General features: G+C 35.1%; 2 protein-coding genes across 4 annotated transcripts in view; one reads left to right on the top strand and one right to left on the bottom strand.

Moving 5' to 3' along the window:
• Positions 1-1068, top strand: part of LOC142341792 (long-chain-fatty-acid--CoA ligase ACSBG2-like) — a 36774-nt gene extending 35706 nt beyond the window's left edge. For both annotated transcript variants that reach the window (XM_075393028.1, XM_075393027.1), the window contains exon 9: positions 641-1068. In XM_075393028.1, coding sequence (XP_075249143.1) covers positions 641-976 — 336 coding nt within the window. In that variant the 3' untranslated portion in view covers positions 977-1068. The remainder of the gene's footprint in view (positions 1-640) is intronic.
• An 8001-nt stretch (positions 1069-9069) lies between these two features.
• LOC142341791 (transcriptional regulator protein Pur-beta-like) overlaps positions 9070-22219 on the bottom strand; it is a 73831-nt gene continuing 60681 nt past the window's right edge. For both annotated transcript variants that reach the window (XM_075393025.1, XM_075393026.1), the window contains 2 exons: positions 12880-12972; positions 9070-10240 (listed from right to left, as the gene is read on the bottom strand). In XM_075393025.1, the coding sequence (XP_075249140.1) occupies positions 10085-10240; positions 12880-12972 (249 nt within the window). In that variant the 3' untranslated portion in view covers positions 9070-10084. The remainder of the gene's footprint in view (positions 10241-12879; positions 12973-22219) is intronic.

Here is a 22219-nt window from a genome sequence, read left to right as displayed (position 1 = left end):
AAACAAAGATGTTTTTGTCAGGAGCTTACGCATAGGACACTCATTGAAAATATAACTAAAGAAAGATAATCGCATAAAAAGAAATTTTGTTAAAATAGAGAAGATTATAAAAATTTGGGAACAGTTTTCTAATTAACCGAACCGTCAAGATTCTGAAGCACTTTTATTTGGGCCCTCAAGTGAAAGGTGTTAACACCTAGGAGAGTCCACTTTGATACGAGATTATAATGTTATTTGTTGATGTTTTTCAATTATTTCGTTGTACCCTCAATCAAAGAAATGAATGCTTTCATTCTTTTCTTTCTTATCAATACTTTATTCAGATGCAGTAACTGCTGAAAACTGAAAAAAACAGCACACGAAAACTGGCATTTCATTTTCCTTTTGAAGACAAAAAAGTCATAATATCACGCAGTAAGTTTAACAAGCATTTTTTCTACGTAGAGAAAGAAACAGGTTTTTAGCTGTGTAATCTCCCCGACTCACTCCCTAATCGATTGAAGAATTTCATCTTGCACAATTTGGCCAAAATCTTGCAAGACAAACTTGTATCTCGCAAGATTAACTTTTAATACAAGAATCTTGCAAGATAGCCTTCCATCCCTTCTGAACTGGAGCTGTTACCAAGTGTACATTTTAGTGTAATTTCCGAACTGACGAGAACGGCCAGGAATGGCCCACTGACATGTTGACTAACTGGACGAAGCGATGTCTGGAGAGAGGAGGACTCACCGGAATCAGTACAGTCTCCGAGGCAAAACAGGACGACAGAATCCGCAAAATGGTCGAAGATGCCATCAAGCAGTACAACTTGACTGAAGCAACCTCCAATGCCCAAAAAGTGCAGAAGTTTGAGATCCTGGATCGGGACTTCAGCATAGCTGCCGGGGACCTAGGTCCCACTTTGAAGCTAAAGCGGAATGTGGTAGTGGCCAAACTGAAAGATGAAATTGATCAGTTTTATCCTGAAGACTAAATTTATGTTGTTGATTTTCCATTTCCATTATTTGTCATTTATTTATTATCTTATAACTCAACTCATTTATAATTTACGCTTTTTATCCACGATTTCATGAGATTGAAGCCTTTGTTAACGTTATCAATGTTTTTGCCTTTAGCAGACTAGCATAAATAATATAGCCCCGGATGAGGTTATAACCCAGGTTATTTTGTAGGTTAGGGTTAAGTTACAAACTTGGTTATTTGGGAATTCGATAAGCTGATAGGGGGTTTCAAACCTAAGTTATTCAAGCAGAGATGATAGACCAAACCGAGATTCTTTCTTATAACTTCGGATGCAGGCTTGCTTCTGAAAGTCTCAAAACTTTAATGCCAATAAGGGACACTTTTCTTTGCAAAAAGGCAATAAGGAACACACTAAATAAAGTTCAGGTAAATTTAACTGAAAAAATACCTTAACTTACCTGACACGTTCAGGTAGTTTTGCCTTACCTTAACTTACCTTAACTTACCTCAACTTTAACTGAAAATTACCTGAAAAATTAAGGGGGCACCACCTGAACTTTTAATTGAACATACCTTAAATTTACCTGAAAAACAAACCTGAACAGTTAAGGTAAAATTACCTAAACTTACCTGAAAAACGCGTAAAAATTACCTTAAAATTTAAGGTAAAAGTACTTGAATAAATACCTGAAATTTACCTTAAAAATACCTTAAATTTAACCTGAACTTTTAAGGTAAATTAAAATAGTTAAGGTAAATTTACCTTAAAATATAAGGTAAAAATTTAAGGTGTTTTTAAGGTAAGTTAAGGTATGTTAAGGTAAAAGTTCAGGTGGTGCCCCCTTAATTTTTCAGGTAAATTTCAGGTAAAAACTAACGAATTTAAGGTAAAATTAAGGTGCGTTAACGTGTGTTAAGGAAAAGTTCAGGTAAGGCAAGACTACCTGAACCGGTTCAGGTAAAAAATTTTCAGGTAAAATTACCTGAAACATTAAGGTAAACCCTATGTACATAGTCGAATGGGGAAAAAGTCTTAGCTTGTTCATGAGAATCTTTAGTTTCTTTGATGACTGGAAAGGGTGCATTGCTGAGGCCCACTAGGGAGCCGCACCTAAACCAGAAGGCAGTCTAGACGTCAAAGAAAAGAAAGAGACCCAAAAAAGCTAAGACAAAAAGAGGAAGGGAGCAAGAAAAGAGGAGCGCGGACGCCAAAAAAACGAAAGAGCGAAAAAGGGGCGAGGCAGAAGAAACAGAAAAACAAAACTGTTAAAAACCAAACAGAGCGGGGAGCAAATTAAAAAAAGCGAGAGAAAAAGAGAAAAGGTACAAAAAACTGGGTTGTGTAGGCGCCAAAGGAGGATGGGAAAATCTTAGCTTGTTCAACAAATATTAGCTCAAATTGCTTCATTTAAATATCATTGTAGAGTTCTTATAATAAACTTTTCAGCCATATATGTAAATCTACACCAATGGTGCGTTTTGGTGAACCTCTTCTAGGATCAATTGAAAGTGAATAATCGAGTATTTATGTTTTCTTAGAAAAAGCTATTTTGGACCTTTTTTAGTGCATCGGTACCACTCGACATCGGTTTGTGAGCAGTTTTTACACAAACAAAGGCGTGTGAAAAATAAAAATGCTAATTTTTGCAAAATTGGTGCGTTGCTGCTTTTTTGTTAATTTTGAGCGCTCACTGAAAGTATATTTGGTGTTTGATGTAGTGTAGGTCAACAAATATTAGCTCAAATTGCTTCATATTAATATCATTGTAAAGCTCTTTTAATAAAATTCTACATTTTGTTTGATAATTTTATTGAAAATATACAATTATGTAGTGCAGAAAGTTAAAAAAAATTTAAGTTAACTTACAGTAATTTTACCTTAACACAGATCAGGTAATTTTTTACCTTAACTCAAGTTAAGGTAAAGTTAAGGTAATTGTTACCTTAATTTTACCTTAACAAAGGTTTACCTTAACTGCGTTAAGGTAAATTTACCTGAACTTTTTTTAGTGTGAAGTTATTCTCCACCCTTTCCTGGCCACTTTGAACGGGGCGATGACCATTGAAGATCGATTCTGTCAACTTCAACCGCTTTTTCAAGTTTGTGGTGAAAAATTTCGACAATGAAGCATTTTGCACACAGGGGTATATAATTCGATTTAAAAAAAATCAGAGCCAACTTGTTCCTTGTTAGTCATTCGGATAATGTTCCAACCGCCAAATTTATTTGGGGATTAGGAGGTTTATGTCAACCTAGTTTTTCTCGTTACGTCAATGTTTGATGATCGGTATCTTTGCCGATATAAAAAAAATTGGTCACATTGAAGACTCGTTCACCAACTGAATCGATTGTTGAAGAGATATTTCCAATTTTTGATCTCTCGAGAAAAAATTTCGGCTGTTTTCCACTTTTCACAATCCGGAAGGCAAAAAATTGATCCAATTTTTCTTTAAATTGTTCTCTATGTCAGCTTTTCTTAGCTGTATCAACCTCGTGGTTCTTCGGACTTCAAAGAAGTTGGATTCTGTTATCATATTGTCTCTTTTTTAAGACGTGCTCACATATTTTTTAAGACAAATTTGAGTGATCAAAGTCATAGGTGAGAGCTGATTCCATTCAACGCGAGAACAAATACGGAAGTCTATTAAAGGCGTGCAATGCTTCATTCCGATGTCAAGTTAGGATGAAAGATTTTTTACACTACTTTTTGCTTTTCAAACTGTAGTTCAACTTTTTGTGCATAGTTTCAAATGTTTCCAAATTCCGTCAAGGGGCCACAAATGGTTTTTATAGTTGCAATATTATTTTCTTTTTTTATTGAATGTTAGATATTTTTGAAAAATTGCCTGTCATTGTTCATTTTTATCTTAGTGCGTAAGTTCATTAATGACAAGTCACACAGTTTTTCTAATCAGACATTGCTTTAGCTGTTTAAAACCGGAAGTCGAGGGTATCTCTCAGGTAAACTTTCACGCTAATTTCAAAAAATTGATAAATTTTTGAGCATATTGTTTGTTCTGTTTGCTGTCCTATCTTTCAAAAGCCCAATACTGACAGTTCCCTTTGGATTTTAGGGAAGTATTAGTTTTACCAGTGTTCTTCTGTTCTGATTACGCAGTTTTATGAATTGTAATTTCTGTTGGCTCGTTAATCAGGATTAGAGCAACACATTTTATATCTCTAGTCTAAAACTTAGGGTTTCAGTTACTTTCTTGTGACGTTTCCAGGAAGTACTAAAAAATTGCCTGGTTTTTACTTTAATCACCGTCCTTTTTGCTGTCGTAGGGCTTATTCTCAGTAATGAAAAACCTTATGTTTTTTCTGGAGTCATAAGAGAACCTAATTCATTTTTTAATTTGATAAATAGTGGTTTTTCTATTGAATTGATTTAAATTGAAACACATCCTAATCGTTCTAGTTTCGGATATCTGGCAGGTAGTAGCGTAATTTTAATTCTACTGAAGGTTAGCGGAGGAAAAATGCCGTCAAATATGAATTGTCACAGAAATGGCAGATTAATGGTCTCAAAATCTTTGAGTATCAAATAAGAAATTCTATCAATATAATTAGACATTGCTTAGCTGTTTAAAACCTTGTTTGTAAGACTTTGTGTAAAATTTCGAGTGTATGTCTCAGGTAAATTTTCACTGTAATTTCAAAAAATTAATAAACTTTTGCGCATATTGTTTGTTTCGTTTGCTGTCCTATCTTTCAAAAGCCAACTACTGACAGTTCCCTTTAGATTTTAGTGAAGTATTAGTTTTACCCGTGTTCTTCTTTTCCGATTACGCAGTCTTATGAATTGTACTTTATGTTGGCTCGTTAATCAGGCTTAGAGCAACCCATTTTATATCTCTAGTCTACAACTTAGGGTTTCAGTTACTTTCTTGAGAAGTTTTCAGGAAGTAATAAAAAAATTGCCTGGTTTTTATGTAATTACCGTCCTTTTTGCTGTCTTAGGGCTTATTCTCAGTAATGAAAAACCTTATGTTTTTTCTGGAGTCATAAGGGAACCTAATTCGTTTTTTAATTTGATAAATAGTGGTTTTTTTATTGAATTGATTTAAATTGAAACACATCCTAATCGTTCTAGTTTCGGATATCCGGCAAGTAGTAGCGTAATTTGAATTCTACTGAAGGTCAGCGGAGGAAAAATGCCGTCAAATATGAATTGTCACAGAAATGGCATATTAATGGTCTCAAAATCTTTGAATATCAAATAAGAAATTCTATCAATATAATCAGACATTGCTTAGCTGTTTAAAACCTTGTGTGTAAGACTTTATGTAAAATGTCGAGTGTATCTCTCAGGTAAACTTTCACGCTAATTTCAAAAAATTGATAAATTTTTGAGCAGATTTTTTGTTCTGTTTGCTGTCCTATCTTTCAAAAGCCCAATACTGACAGTTCCCTTTGGATTTTAGGGAAGTATTAGTTTTACCAGTGTTCTTCTGTTCTGATTACGCAGTTTTATGAATTGTAGTTTCTGTTGGCTCGTTAATCAGGCTTAGAGCAACACATTTTATATCTCTAGTCTAAAACTTAGGGTTTCAGTTACTTTCTTGTGACGTTTTCAGGAAGTACTAAAAAATTGCCTGGTTTTTACTGTAATTACCGTCCTTTTTGCTGTCGTAGGGCTTGTTCTCAGTAATGAAAAACCTTATGTTTTTTCTGGAACCATAAGGGAACCTAATTCATTTTTTAATTTGACAAATAGTGGTTTTTATTTTGAATTGATTTAAATTGAAACACATCCTAATCGTTCTAGTTTCGGATATCCGGCAAGTAGTAGCGTAATTTTAATTCTACTGAACGTTAGCGGAGGAAAAATGCCGTCAAATATAAATTGTCACAGAAATGCCAGATTAATGGTCTCAAAATCTTTGAATATCAAATAAGAAATTCTATCAATATAATCAGACATTGGTTAGCTGTTTAAAACCTTGTGTGTAAGACTTTGTGTAAAATGTCGAGTGTATATCTCAGGTAAATTTTCACTGTAATTTCAAAAAATTAATAAACTTTTGCGCATATTGTTTGTTTTGTTTGCTGTCCCCTCACTCAAATGCCCAGTATTGACAGTTCCCTTTGGATTTTAGTGAAGTATTAGTTTTACCCGTTTTCTTCTGTTCCGATTACGCAGTCTTATGAATTGTACTTTCTGTTGGCTCGTTACTCAGGCTTAGAGCAACCCATTTTATATCTCTAGTCTAAAACTTAGGGTTTCAGTTACTTTCTTGTGACGTTTTCAGGAAGTACTAAAAAACTGCCTGGTTTTTACTTTAATTACCGTCCTTTTTGCTGTCGTAGGGCTTATTCTCAGTAATGAAAAACTTTATGTTTTTTCTGGAGTCATAAAGGAACCTAATTCATTTTTTAATTTGATAAATAGTGGTTTTTCTATTGAATTGATTTAAATTGAAACACATCCTAATCGTTCTAGTTTCGGATATCCGGCAAGTAGTAGCGTAATTTGAATTCTACTGAAGGTTAGCGGAGGAAAAATGCCGTCAAATATGAATTGTCACAGAAATGGGAGATTAATGGTCTCAAGATCTTTGAATCTCAAATAAGAAATTCTATCAATATAATCAGACATTGCTTAGCTGTTTAAAACCTTGTGTGTAAGACTTTGTGTAAAATGTCGAGTGTATATCTCAGGAAAATTTTCACTGTAATTTCAAAAAATTAATAAACTTTTGCGCAGATTGTTTGTTTTGTTTGCTGTCCTATCTCTCAAAAGCCCAGTATTGACAGTTCTCTTTGGATTTTAGTGAAGTATTAGTTTTACCCGTGTTCTTCTGTTCCGATTACGCAGTCTTATCAATTGTACTTTCTGTTGGCTCGTTAATCAGGCTTAGAGCAACCCATTTTATATCTCTAGTCTACAGCTTAGGGTTTCAGTTACTTTCTTGAGGCGTTTTCAGGAATTAATAAAAAAATTGCCTGGTTTTTACTGTAATTACCGTCCTTTTTGCTGTTGTAGGGCTTATTCACAATTATGAAAAAGTTTGTTTTTTTTGGAGTTATAAGGGCACCTATTTCATTTTTTAAATTGATAAAAAATTTCAGTATTGAAAACCCTTATGTTTTTTCCTGGAGGCATAAGGGAACCTAATTCATTTTTTAATTTGATAATTAGTGGTTTTTCTATTGAATTGATTTAAATGGATAAAACATCAACGAAAGGTCATATCACAAATTTTCAGATTTATTGTCACTTCGTTTCAATTAGACCGGTACCGACCACCTTCCGAGGACATTTATGAAACTTGTTCTCGGTATCATCCCGTTGAAAACTGATGCACCCTTTTTCGTTAAGAAAATTTTGGCAGTTTTCAAATCTGGGATTATTTTTATTCTATTCCAAGATTGGCATTCAAATTTTTTACATATTGGCCTTATCTCGATTTTTTCTCATATCCACATGACAAAATGACTATTTAATAGGTTGGAACACTTTCTGTGCGGATCAGAGCTGGTGCCAATCACAGATTTCTGAAAGTAGTTTTGCATTTGGTTTGTAACGAAACAACTGTCAACAAGGAAAAAGTGGCCTTAATGCGAGCAAGGTCACTGACTATAAATAAGATGAATTAACATCACGAGCAATTTGTTCTTTGATGCAGTCTTGAATTTTGAAGTTCGTACGCTGTCTGTAAAAAATCATTATGAGTTTCTTACTGAACAGCTGTTGTTAAATGAGCGTTGTAATTGTTTTATAAATCCTGGAAGTCGCACGCTATCCTCCAGCGACAATTCAGAACCTCTAGTTTCGGATGTACGGCGAGTAGTTGCGTAAAGTTATTTCTACCGAAGGTTAACGGAGGACAAAAGCCTTCCAAAATGAATTATCACAGAAGTGGCAGATTATTGGCCTCAAAAATCTTTGAATCTCTTAAGAAATTTTTTCAAAAATAACCGACCGCGTGCACACGAGGTGGTTACATTTTCATCAGGCTGTGAGGGACTTTTCATCATCCTCGCTGGCGAAAAATTGAATACTTGTACGCATTGTCATTCTTCTCAGATCTTTATAACAATGGTCATTTAAATGTCTGCATAGTAATAGAATTTTTGTTATCCACTTGAACTTGGAGCTATCGACGATCGCCGACAACCGAAAAACTCCTCAAAGTAGGATTTTTTTCGTTGTCGGCTAAACGCTCTGTCGTCACTATTCCTAGCCCTACACCAACTGATCTCATTATTAAAGACACTTGTGAGTATATGTAATCTTGACTCGTTGTTCTACGATTAGGTTTAGAAAATTGCTTTGATAAATATTGAATTGAAAAGACAACGTGAAAATATTAAATGAGGATTAGCTTTATTAATTAGTCAACATTTAAGGCAAATCACAGCTAGCTAAGCAAAGTAGAAAAGAGAACTACCGTACACATTGCTATAAAACATTCTAGAATACAAACAACGACTCAACTGCAAGAGACCAGCTCTTAGCAGAGATTTCTGCAAATGGTTATGAAATCTAGTGGAAAATAACATGAGCTATAAAAGACTTATTTCATCCTCAACAATTAGCAACTGCATTTTTGATTTAATTGAAATTGCGCAAACACAAAAAGCTTTAATTATTACTAACCAAGAATTTATTTCACATTTGATAACAGAAGATTGTTCGGACCAATAGACATTTTAGCGTCTATTAGACTTGTCAATAGACAATTTCGATTAGACAATTGAGAAGACAAGAATATGCGACAGTTTTTTTCAGTTTTGTAATGACCCTCCCACAAATAGCACCCGAAAAAGATTTCCAATTTTCACCTCCGTAAATTGGGTACTACAAATCAACCGTACCTCCTCTATCCACAGAAAAGATGAGAGTTCATAATATAAAGTTACTTCGATTCGTTCCAAAGGAGTATAGAGTACTCGGATTGTAATCAACAGTTTGCAGATAATAAATCCTGATTTTCATTTGATGTACAGCACTTTAACTTTTTAATTATTTAAAATCACCAGATCTCTTGAGGGGGAACTTCTCTCCAGTTTTTTTGTACTCTTATGATAGAAGTGTGTTAATTGGTAATCACATACTATTAATAGATAGCGGGGTCGAGGCGGTAATGTAATTTTTATCATCACATCCGTGATGGTCTATGATAATTGTCCTCTCAATTCTCTAAATCACGATCAACGTACTTAGGATGACTAGACACGTGAACAATGAGATACAATAGTAGTATTAATGAAGAGTACTATTGAAGTTGAATTACAAAACTGCAATAAACAAAAGCTTCTTTCCAATGTATTAGTCAATCAAGAAGTGCACTTTCAATTTGGGAATTATTCACATTAATTAATAATTAACGCAACGTTTAAGTAATTTAGATATTACAGCTAAATTTAGTTTGAGAGTAGCCTCTTTTCTTGAACCGGGCAATTACACACCCGAAAAGAAATTTTCGACACCAATTTCTGAATTACAATTTGACATATTTTTGGATACAAAATTTGCACATGACACGAATTCCTGACTTGGATATTGATATTGAACATTATACAGCATTGATCGAGAATCCGACCATATTCACTTTATGAAAAGATAACACGATTCGCACTACACGTATTGCACTCTTTAATGATCTGAAAGGATCGGTTAGCTCCTCTTTCTAAAAACTTTAGTCCGCTTGAATTCAACAACAGACGTTTCTCCACGCATATGATTAAGCATTCAGTGTGTGCATGGCTCAACAAAACTAAATACAACAAACACAGATATATTACTCTTTTAAAAAGAGGGTAGCTAAAAGTTCCGACCCAGTGTGTACTGCGTATTATCTCAACTGCCCCAAAAGGTTGTACTTTTCATTTTTTGACGACGAATCATGATCAGAAGTCATTGCTGATGGCAGCTTATACATTATTTACAGAGCCACAATTAAAGCTGTCATCATTTTAATCATCGACGCGCCAAGTAAACGCGTATTAGAGCATCAAAACCGCGCTGGCTTTGCAAACAACGAATACAAACATGTCAAAACAATTGAGAAGACCCAAAAACACCTCAACTGATGGTTGTGAGAATAAATATACTGATTGATAGAAGAATGATGTAAAGTTTATGGTGTTATAGATTGTGTTGAATGTTTGTCAGCTTCTTCGAGATGCTTGATCGGAACTTGAACCAGAGGGCTGCTGCTGTTCTTGACTAGACTCTTGGCTCTGTTGCTCAGCCATCGCTAGCTCTTCCTCCAACGAAATGTGCTGAAATTGTTGTTCAGCTGCCGCTGCCGACGCCTCCGTTTCCTAAACACAACCCTCTAACGTAGGGCTAAATTCTTCCAAACAACAGGAGGGTTTCGATTATAGGAGCCTTGAAATGTATAGTAAATATTTCTTGATGTAATAGTAACAATATTTCTTCACTGACAATTTATGCGAGGCCATCTTTTTCTTCATACAATAGAAGACCGAACTTTATCGCCTGAAAAAAAATTGTACCATATGAAAGCTCTCGAAACTTCAAATTCTAACAGAATAAATTTCTTCGAGCAACTGTTTCACGATTTTGCAAGCAGTAGTAGGCTCTCAACGATAGTAATATGTTAGTGTGGGTGGGATAGGGGAATGGATAGTTTTCCATTACGTGCAAAAATGGGACTTTTTTTCAAAAACATATAGCATAGAACAAAAATCACAATTGTATTTAAATTACAAATTTTTAGCTTAGCTAGAAACCATTTTCTTCCACCTCCAGGCACTTTTTATTAGCTGCTACGTTGTAATCGAACTTAAAACCACGATGCATACTAGTTACAAGAAGGCAGGATCTGATTAAAATTCTGGCAATTTTGATAAAATTTGATTTAGGTCCTTTAATACCATGCAAAATTGCAAACAAACACGGCAGCTTGCCGAAAAATAGCCGCCATTGATTCTCATATCCCCTGATTAGGATTGACAGAACAGAAGAATGAAAAAAATTGATTGATGTACAAACATATTTTTAAAGTGCGAACTATTTTGATTTCATTTTGCTTTTAGACATGCATCTGCTTCTTAGTTACAAGGGCTAGTATCTAAACCAATAAGAATTAGAGATGCTAACTAAGACTTAAGAAAAAATTTCAAGCAGCGGTCATCTAAAATTGTTCTTTATGGGTTTATCCCGTATCTAATTTTGATTTCGGGCCAAACAAAAGATAGATCTAGAATGGACAATGAACGGATTGGTAAAAGCACTTAGAAAACCCGATCAAAAAATGAAATTAGCAAAAACCAAAAAAAAATTGCCGCATGTGAACAAAATATCACAATCAAGACCGCGAATTTTTGTTCAAACAACGTGTTCTCACTCTACTTTGAAATTGGAGTGAAAAAAATTAACGACGCAAAACTACTCGCTTTTTCGCTCCACTTCGTTTAGGAGTGACCAAAATCAATTCAATTTAACTTCAAAAAACAAAGTGCAGAGAGCTTGAAGAAGACAGCGTCCCAATGCAATTCAAAGTCTTTGAATTGGTAAAAAAAAGGAGCGCAATAAAAGCCTGCTGAGAAGATGAGGGCAGCTATTAACAACTAACGTAAAGTTGTAATCGGAAAAAGAAGTTCGGAACATGAGACGTTCTTTAAAGAATGTTTTCTGTAGCAACCAGTATCTTCGTGTTCAAACTTTTGATCAAGTTACCCTCTCTTGTATTAAAATCATTTTAAGATTTAAACGCAGAAATTTTCTAGATCAATTTCTAGATTTTCTTTCTTAGGTTTGAAAAATTAAAATTTATATTTGGGGGCAAGCTTTACAGCCAATTTCTATGATGTTTCAGCAACAGCACGATGAGTAAGGATTGAAAATTTACTATTAAATCGACCTCTTTCAAATTAATAATTGGTGTTCAGAATACAAAAATCTGGCAATATTTTAAAAGTAATCTTTTAGGATTGAAGATTAAAATATTGACTCATCTTCCAGATTCAATTTTTTCAGAATGTTGAAATCAAAATGGCCACAGGGTAGAATAATATTTTTTCCAGCTATGTATAGCTATCTATTCAAACTTGAGATAAATGCCATCCAATGACGCTTCGGAGATATCTTTTTAGATTGAAGACGTCAAAAAGTTTCCCCAATCTTTGTTGCAATCTTCGCAGTATGACCTTTTTGAGAGTTTATTTTATAGCATTCATGCTTAAAAGATTCTGATGTAGGCTATTTTTTTATCGCTTATCTTTTTGTGGCACTTCAAAATATTTTCGGAAAACACTTCCTGAATTTCAATCGAAATCAGGAAAAGAATGGACATGGGTCATCTTGTGGAATTCGGATTTGAATTTTACTGTTTTTAATGACAGCTTGTAATCTAATCATATTTATATTGATCTCGGAAAGCAAAAATTTGTCGAAGAATGCTAACAATGTTTTGTGTTCGGACACAAAAATAACTCGCTGATATCCTCGAAGTATTATTTGTTTTCTTCTATATGTTTGTTTATTTCTATGAAATACAGAGGAGTTTTATGTCCATCGACGACTGGCCAATAGTCACAAAATAACATTTTACAAAATCTCTTAAACCGATTCATTAGCATTAGCTTTACTTTTTTCATTTTAAAACTATTTTATCTATGCTTTATTAATTTTAGCACTCTCCTTTCCAACTTGGGATTTCTAAAAAAGTCAGCCAGCTGCAAGCTTGAGGCTTTTTTGGTTCTGGTATCAAATTTAACTTTCAAATTTGGCGATAGGTGGTTTGACCTGGATTGCAGAGAAGCTGGTTCGAATGCAGTAATGGTCGATTATCACAGTAGTTGCGCTAGTTCACAATCTCCCACCCCAGCAGTTTTAGCGAGAACCGGACTTTGGGTGGGGAAATTTCAATCGAGTTCCTATGTTCTGTTCTGTAGCATCATCTAATTCGGTCATTGTGTAACTTAGTTATCATTACCTTGAATAACTCATCGAGGGCGTCGCGCACATCCAGCCACAGCTTGCGCGGAATCTGGATCGTTTGGCGCTTGTAATTGGCAGCAGGGTTTTTCTAAACAAACAAGACCAGCCTCACTCAAAATAGTCTTACACCTATGTATGTGTGTCACCAAAACTATTATTAAAATTATCATTAATAGCTAACAATTAGGCTCAAACATTCAGTGAATGAAGTGTTTAGAAGGATAAACATAAACAGACTAACGTCGGATGAATTGTTCTCGAACGACTAGTGGGAGCTCTAATCAATTGCAGCCTGCTTCAGTTAACAAATACCACTAATAAAAATTAAAGTGAAAAATGGCACCAGTTTCGGCGCACTTTTCATTTGACTTTTAGTATTAAATTGCCGCCAATTGAGTTCAGCTGCTTGAAATTGTGATCGAGAGAGAATTTTAGATCAAGCGAAAACAAAAAGTCAAGGGCGTAAAAGTCACCCGAAAAGTCAAAACGGTCAAGCAAAAGATTTGCATAAAAAGACACGTTTAAAATAATTGCTATGAACTTCGTTCAAGAGCACTTAATAACAAATATTTCTAGAACGCAATGTGCAAAATCGATTAGCACTCAAATCAATGGCAGCCCAAAAACTCTTACTAATGTTCATATCTAATGTCGAGGCGGTGCATTATGAATATGTCATTGAATTCTATTAAAAGTTGTTCTGTTCTCTCTTTATCTTTGTCAGAGAGCAGGATGTTGCTCCATTTAAATGAGTTCAGAAAAGTTTTCCTGTCTTCCTTTTTTGAGTGGTTCAATTGCCGCTAGATTTTTGAATTTCACGAGTTCGTCATATAGGCGTTTTGCAACTGTGCTCATCTTGGATGTTTGACTGTTTTCTGTGGTTGGAAATAAGAGTCCGTTTCCGTGTTTTATTGTTATGTGATATATCTTGTTATATCTTGCCTTTTACTGTTCTCTATCGACTTTTCGATTTGTTGTATTCTTTTCTTTGAGATGTTTTATTGGAAAAGTTTTGGCTCCAGTGGTATCAGATAGCCAGCATGCTCTGGGGTGATGATTTTGAATGTTGCTACTGGAAAACCCTGTCTAATGTGGAGTAGAACTTCTGTTGTATCGATTGCAAGTAGTATGGTTGTTTGGTAATGTGTATGTTTGTCAAGAATGCTTGTAAAGGCCAGTTTTTCAAATTTTTACAGTATGTTCCACCTTTCCAATTTGCTCCTGTATGTCAAATTTCTGACGGGATCACTTCCGGGGATCTATGTTCTCTCGGTGAGAGCGTATAAGTTGATTTGGTTTTTAGCAAGCTATTGTGGGCATCAATGATTATCTGTTTCTTGTTGAAGACGGGAAAGCCAAGCAGGATGGCGGAAAGTGTTTCCAGAACTATTCCTCAAATTGTAGGTGGCCAATTTTGTCAATTATCAGTTGGACTAAAAATAAATTAGATTCAAAAAAACTGTAGAAACAATAAAACCAGGTTTTGTTTTTTTCTGAGTTTTGGTAAAGTTTTCAGCTTATATTATCAATTTTTTTCCGACATGGCGCTGCTAAATGCTCCAGTGTCTGCTACTGCTTTCAATATTAATTTATTGATAGTTTTTCACGCTATCGCGTTTATGTTGTAGAGAAACATGCATTGGATTTAGTATTTTTGTTGCTATATTTTGAAAGCTGTATGCTGGATGACGTTCTGGACAATCTCGGGCAGTGTGCTCATGGCTAGCACCTGTTCAGCAGAATATTCTCATTGATGCCTGACACAGTGAATTACTGTCATTAGTTTGTTCGTTTCGTTGGGAATTTGACCCTCCTCGCGAACATAGTACCAACAACATCTCTGTCAGATGCCATTGTCGCGTCCTCGGACGTTGCAGTTAATCCTGAATCCTAGGGCGCTTTGGCGTCCATTAGTTTGGTACGTTTGTCTGTTATGATTGTAGCCTCTGTAGTTTCCTCCTCGGGAGCGCAGGTACTGATTGCTCTCCTGTCGTCGATGATGTGGCTGTGCTACTTGCATTGATGCTATTCCTGCTGCCTTTATGTTTTCTAAGGCTTGCACCATTGCAGGGCTGCCCGATGCATTTAAGGTGTTGAATGCCATTGTAAATTGGGGTTCGGGGTTTATCTGATCAATTCCAAATCGCTTTTAATGATTACCCAAAGTTAGTTTACCGTTATGTCATTTTCCTTCAGCAACACTTTCATGTACTTGAACTGCATTCCTTGTATGAATTCTTCTTTAAACGTCATGTTTTTTCGTTACTCAGGTCTGTGAGCCGCGTGGTTGACAATTGCGAGGTTGACGAAGCATGGGAGAACTGAAATCATCTGGTTGCTCTTTCAATGTATCTAACTTTCTCCATTGCAAATTGGGCTCAAAGTTTTGTCCTTGGTTTCCTCCAGCAAAACGGTTACGTAGTTGTTCGAGTCTAGATCGTTCTGTCTTTTCGGGGAGTCGGAAGGTTATAGCTGAGTACATTGCCGACTAAGTGTAGGTGACGATACACTCGCTGAAGAACTGCATCGAGAGTTCTAGATACGGCACTGCTTGCTCTCGACAGTTCATATTCAGGCCAGTTTTCATTTGGTACTACAGGGAATCTTTTCAGATATACGTGAGGCGGACTTGGGGCTGCCGTTTTCTCGTTTCAATCAGTTTGTCCATGAAATGTCTATGTGGAACAAACAGATTCAGTCCTTCTCCAAATTAGCTAAGTCACGGACGGAGTTTACAGTTTCAGCTGTTTGGTTTGTCTTTGTTTTTTGCTGCAAGTTTCTGACTCACTTTCTATCGTTGTTTTGTCGTTGATAAATACGAATGGGTTTCAGGGTTGATAGCCTTCCATCAGTGTCATAAAAGTATTGTAGTTGTCTGCGTGGTACTTCCTCTTAGCTAGGAAAAATGCTCTTGCAATTTTGAATGGGTATGTTCATACAATCTTGAATGGGTAGTGTGGTTGAGGTGTGGTTATTTTCTCGAATACTGTAATTTTGAAATAGATTGTAAAGGTCTGAGTTCTTGGTAACACGGATCCGTTTAATATCGGTTTGGTTGTCGTCTTGTGAGATTAGGTAGAGGCCAATTCCGGTTTTTGTTTTTGTTTAATGGAAGATTAACTTTTTTTCCGTTTATGGCAATTTCCATGAATTGCCATTTTTTGGCAAAAGTACGCGTTCAACATCTGTCGCCATATGATAACTCTCTTCTTATAGGTGTGGTGCTAATTGGTGTATTAGATGAAGACAGTTCTCATTGCAATTTTATTTCTAAAAAAGGTTTTCAATTGCGTTTTTTTTGCTAAGTTCTCTTCCGAGCGGAAGTCCGGCAAAAAACGCTCTGTTTCTGCTAAAAAATCTTTATCAAGTATACGCGCAGCCAACTGAACTGGAGAGAGCAGAATCTACTAAGTGAAATTCAAATTATTAAATGCGTGCTGTTTAGATTTAGAAAAGTTCTTTTTGTCAACAAATCAAAATCTTGCGTCGTCATACTCGGGATACAAGGTTTTGGATATTATGCTCTGAAACCAACAAATAGAACGCTCATAAATACATCCAGCTCAAATAATTTTTGCCTCTTCAAACGGGAATAAAAAGGGAAAGGGCAAGTGGGGAAGCAAAGACCTCAAATTCAACAAATTATTCGAAAAAATTGAGAAAACCATACAATGATATTTTCATGCAACTTATAAATCTTATAACAATCTGGAAAACTGTGAGTATGACAAGAATGCGAATTGTACACAAATGCAAAACAGATATAAAGAACTCTCAAAAGTAAAAGTATTTTCTTTTTGTCATGTTTTTCTTCCGAAGCTTCAAGTGTTTATTGTATCCTTTGACACTATTTTATTCACGAAAGTCACCTTGCTAAACTAAGTGTAAACGCTTCCATAAGCTCAAACATTCCCTGAGGCTTCACAGGGAACAAATTTAGAACATTTTGTTTCATATAATTTGGTTCAAAAACATTCCCATAAAATTAGCAAAAGGCAATTTTCTATTCCTTCAGGGTAGCGCAACGGCCTCTATTTCCCCAATTAGAGGGAAAGTGATTTGGATTTACTAATTTACGCACAAAAAATATGAAATTTAATCCCTTCTGCACAGGAACGACCTCTACATTTAGTTCAAATTCATCCGAGTTCAAGTTGAGACAAATTTGCACTAATTTCAACAAATACACTCATGCTACAACTGGTATTGATTCCTGGCAATCAATTAAATTTCGTGACAAGCAACATATCTGTCTGTAAAGAAATATAAGACAATAACGTTTATACTACAACATAACTTAGGCAACACATAATTGAAGAATTGCTCTCAAACGACTGGCAAAAAAGGCACGTAGCAAACAGGAGGAGAGGTATCCAAGCCATCTAAAATTTCGTTCCTTCCACGGTGAGTTTACGCCTCGAGGAATGGTGGGAGCGGAGAAGAGCGGTCCGGGGGGTCAAACTTGTATGAACGACCTTCACACACTGAATTTCTGCCACCTCAACAGTTTCAGTGAACAACATACTTAAGACTAGAAAGGTTCTAAGAGAATTCCCAATGACTAAATGCCCTCACCTGTTTAACCCGTATCTCCAGAAAGTAACGAAAATTCGGACGAATAATCTATCAGACAAAATCGAAAATCAAGACGGCCAGCAGGACTAATACAATAGATAAAATGAGAGGACCTGAACAGCACCTCCTGAAAAGATAAAAGTTAATCAGTATTTATCATATATCATTCACAAAATTCATCAGATCACAAAAAACAGTTTTCCCCTTAATTTTTCGAGTCGGAATAGAAAATTTAATTGAGGATTAAGAACTTTTTGACCAATCGATTTTTTCCGGAGAAGGAAAATGGGTTCCAATGGTAAAAACTCTGGAAAAACTGTAGAAAAACGAGGTTTGAAATGTTGAAAATATTTACTTACCCTGCCTTTAACGCCGCTAAATCGCTAAAAATTGTTCAACTTTTAATCAGTTCAGTCCGCTCATATTTTGGTACATTCTCTATGTACCAAAAATATTTATATAAATATTTACTTACTTCGCCTTGCCTTTTAACGCCGCTAAATCGCTAGCGCCGCTAAAACAGAGATTTGAAAATACATTTTAACAAGTATTAGCAATATTTGCACCTTATCTTATAAGAAATACAACGCAAAAGTCAAATTGGTTTGACAAAACATTGAAAAATATCACTTACACAAGTCAGAAAGAAAAAAACACTGCAAAAATATCAATTACACAAGTCAGAAAGATGGCAGAAATGACACAGAACAACGCTAAATTTACATCACTACGTAATAAAAAGAAAACAATGAAAGCAAAAAAGAAACATTGCTATAAACAAGAATTCTGAAATTCAACGGATACTCAAAACAAGTTTACAGATTTTTAAATGAGCTGAGGGGTGGTACTACTAAAAGCTCTAACATTCCCTGTCTACTATAACATGGTAGACTAATTGATAACAAAGCAGATATTGCAAACGAGTTGAGCACTTTTTTGTAAGAATAGGGCAAACGAAGACATCCCAGTAATCAGGTTATTAACTTGCAGAATATGTCGCTTTGTAACAAGTTTTTCAAATGATCAAGGATACCACGGAAAAATCATCTTTGATAGTTGATGATATGAGTACGCTTGTAGTTTAAAAAACAAGTTCTTTAAATTGCAAGCATCTGGTTCATCTTGTGTAAACAAGTCTCCAAAAGACGGTAAATTTCCAGGAATTCTAAAACAAGCTTAAATACTGCCTCTTTATAGGGATGGAGCAAAAGACGAGATAAAAAACTACAGACCAATTTCGTTACTCATTGTATGGAGTGAAATTATGTACATGCGAAATTATGCGTACTTTGTGAATTCTATCAACCCTAATAAAAAGACTGCACAAATGATGCCTCTGCTAGTTATTGGAGACAATTCGTAATTTCCAAGTAGCCACATTTTTCATTGACTTAAAAAGCTTCTGATACGATTGAGCACGAGATCCTGTTACCAGAACTTGAAATATCTGGTATAAAAAGTGTTTGTCTAAGATGGATTAGTGATTATTTATTGGACAGACAGCAACGTGTTTCAGTAAATATTTACAACTCAAGCTGGCTGAAGCTAGACTGAGGTGTTCCACAATGATCGGTTTGCTCCTTTTTGTATAAACAAATGCCTCTAATGTCAGTAATATTCGTGTTTCTAAAACAAATACTCACAAATATACTTGAATCAGAAAGCTGCACGTATCAGGTAGTGTGTTTAGATAGGAAAACTGAAATTCACGGGGCACATTGAGGAGATGAAGAAAAAGTTATCAATTAAGTGCGGACATGTCAGAATTAAGGCATTATTCCAAGAGGTGTTTTACTCAAATTTTATTCGTCAAACAAATAGTAAACCGATCATTCAATACGGTCTGTTGCTCTTACAAACTTCGTAATTTTGTAGTTAAATCAATGAATGAAACGCACACAGATACTTATCTCAATGCATATTTGCTTTTCAATCCCGATCAAGGTTTCTTGAAAACAAAAGTTTGCCGAAAATACCAAACTAAAAACAAAAATTCAAACGGAATTCACTGAGATAGAGTAGTCCCAAATTATTTCATGCTTCTATCAAGAAAAATTTGTCGCAATCAAATTTTAATCACCTTTCTGAATGTTCGTTTGTCAGTTTGGTCCACAAGATCAGGGATAGCTACATTCTATCAAATACCGAGTTAACAAAAACAATCTTCTAAGAGATACTTGTGCACCTTCGGAGAAAAAAAAATTTAAGTCAATTAAAAAGACATTAAAAAATTCTTTAATTCACCGGGGCGTCTAAAGGGGTTAAAAAATTTGTCAAAAATTGAAAATTCCGTTAAATAAACTGACAATTTCATCTTTTATCTATAGCAAGATGAACAATTTTTCCTTTGAATTTTTGAATCCAACTGTAGGAAACTGAAGGGCAGTGCTGAGTGATCCAATTGGATCCGTAAACTGTCATCTGGAAGTATATCATATCAATTTTCTGTGTATTACCAAGACAACTTGACGCTGTCTGATCTTGAACCCTAATAAAAGAAACTTTTGTCATAAGTTATATCTTTGATGTTCATTTATACTCAGAGGAATTAGCTCTCTCTCTCAAAGGTGAAATGTGCTGATCACAAATTAGCTTACAAACAGAGCTTAACAAAAGCCAACAACAAATGTGTGGTTTTCCTCCTAGTTTTACTGTTTTCGACCTATTGCCCTTCCAATCTATTGTATTGAAACCATTGGCTATCAGTTGAACCTCATTCAGTCAAAAGAATAGATCGCCCGTTTTTTAGCAAGATTTTAAATGTATTTTGTTCCAAATCTAAGAGATCTAAACGAGTTCAGTCAGTAAATAAAAAGGGAAGACATCCACTTGGTACATACTCAATATTTTAGTAAACATTATTTGAATTATCTCTCATAGGCTATCACGGTGGCTGATCCGATTCCAGTTTTATTCTATCTTATGAAGCCTTATTCGACACATTGCACTGAATGCGTTTCACGTTGAATTCTGCATGGCACGATTACTTAACTAACTAAGTCAGAATTTAGCGTATTCAGAATAGTTAATTATATGCTAACTCATTCTTCGAACTCCAGGAAATAAATTCTGCAGTTTCACCTTAACGTTTAAAAACACGACTTGAAATATTGTGGTAAAAAGCAGCAAAGTAGTGTAGAATAGTGTAGTAGAGTAAGTTAACCGCTTCAAACGGCGAACAGAATATGGAATATCAGAATAAATTAATGTCACGCCCCTATTTCGTCCCTCATAGTTACGTGATGATATCCCTTATATATCCATAAATAAGTGCTATAAATTAGTTCATATTCAGTTAGTTTCAAGGCCATATATAGCCAGTATTTCCATCTAGGCCTGTAACCCCTAATTTGTTTATGTTTATGAAAAACAACCGCAGATTGACAGTTTTACTAGCAAAGACTTCAAGTGCCTAAAAGCCTCAATATTTACTTTTTTGTGTTTCTTGATGATAAATTCACATAATCAGTAAATAACTTCATGAGAGATTATGTACTTGGTGAAGTAATTATTCTGATAAAGTACGTGCTAATACGGAACTTGTATATGTACTTAACAAACATCAAGAGACGTACAAAAGCCGGAAATTGCCCAACTTGTAAATCAGTAAATATTTGCGAAGGACCAATACAACTGAAGGCACAGTCCTGCGGAACCCACTACCACCAGAACACCGGAGAACCAGCCTGAAAATCAGTTGCCTATCATCTTATAAAACTTGATAAACTTGAGAAACTTCTTGCTAAATTATTAAATAATTCTTGCTAAAATTAATTAAAGATTGAACTGGAAATTCTCTTGAAAACCTCCAAGTTTGGTAAACTTAGTTACAGAAAAAATAGCGACTAACTTAATACTAAAATGCAAGGCAAACTAGTGGATATATCACGCATCTGAACCGCTCAATAAAAGGCTATTACTAGCTGATTTTATTCAAAATATATCTGCTAAAAATCGCACTGTGAAACACCAAAATAAGTCCTTGTAAAATGCCAATTATTCAAGTTAATTACTTCTAATATAAACCTCAATAACACCACGAGGAACACTATTAAAAATCAGTGCGTAACATGGTGACAGGAGTTATTAACTGTTTTTCAGTTTAACGGACCAATAATTCGATTAATTCCTTGATATTTTCGATATTTCCTTTCTTTATTCTGTTGTTTTCTTTCTTCTCTTCTTCTCCATTACCTTAAGAGCCTCCAATCATCCAGAACCACATCCAGCACTTCCTTTCCGAGCAAGATGATAACACAAAAAGCAGTAACAAAGGAAAGAATGGGTGGAAACTGTGTTTGTGTCTCTGTGGACTAAGTGTAACAGTAATACAAAAGTGTTTGAGTGGACAATAACTGGAACAAACTGAACCACAGCCACCACAACGGACAAAAACAACACAGGGTATTTGCAAGCAAGGATATTGTGAGTAAATGAATTTGTAAAATTAATTTTGGTGCTTTATTTATGTCAATTTATAAAGAACAAATTCTCCCCGCTATTAATAATTGCCGAGCTTCCCCCAATTTTGTTGAACATATTGAAGGAAATAACATCAATTATACCCATAACAGCAATAAAACACAAGCTCAGATAGTAAGCGCCTTTTCCTCTTCAGCTTATAAGTCCATCGTTATTTATGTGCTAGATAAAGATGATAAACGTGTTGCAATTTATTGGACAGCAAAAAGTCTAAATCAAAAAGTTCGCAAATTTGGCCTTATTCGTAACAAACTTCAATCTGACAGAGATATTAACCT

This window comes from Convolutriloba macropyga, chromosome 6, assembly GCF_964194025.1.
Source record: "Convolutriloba macropyga chromosome 6, txConMacr16.3, whole genome shotgun sequence".
Classification (NCBI taxonomy): domain Eukaryota; kingdom Metazoa; phylum Xenacoelomorpha; order Acoela; family Convolutidae; genus Convolutriloba; species Convolutriloba macropyga.
Note: the sequence above shows the minus strand (reverse complement) of the source record. Positions and strands in the feature narration are given on the sequence as shown.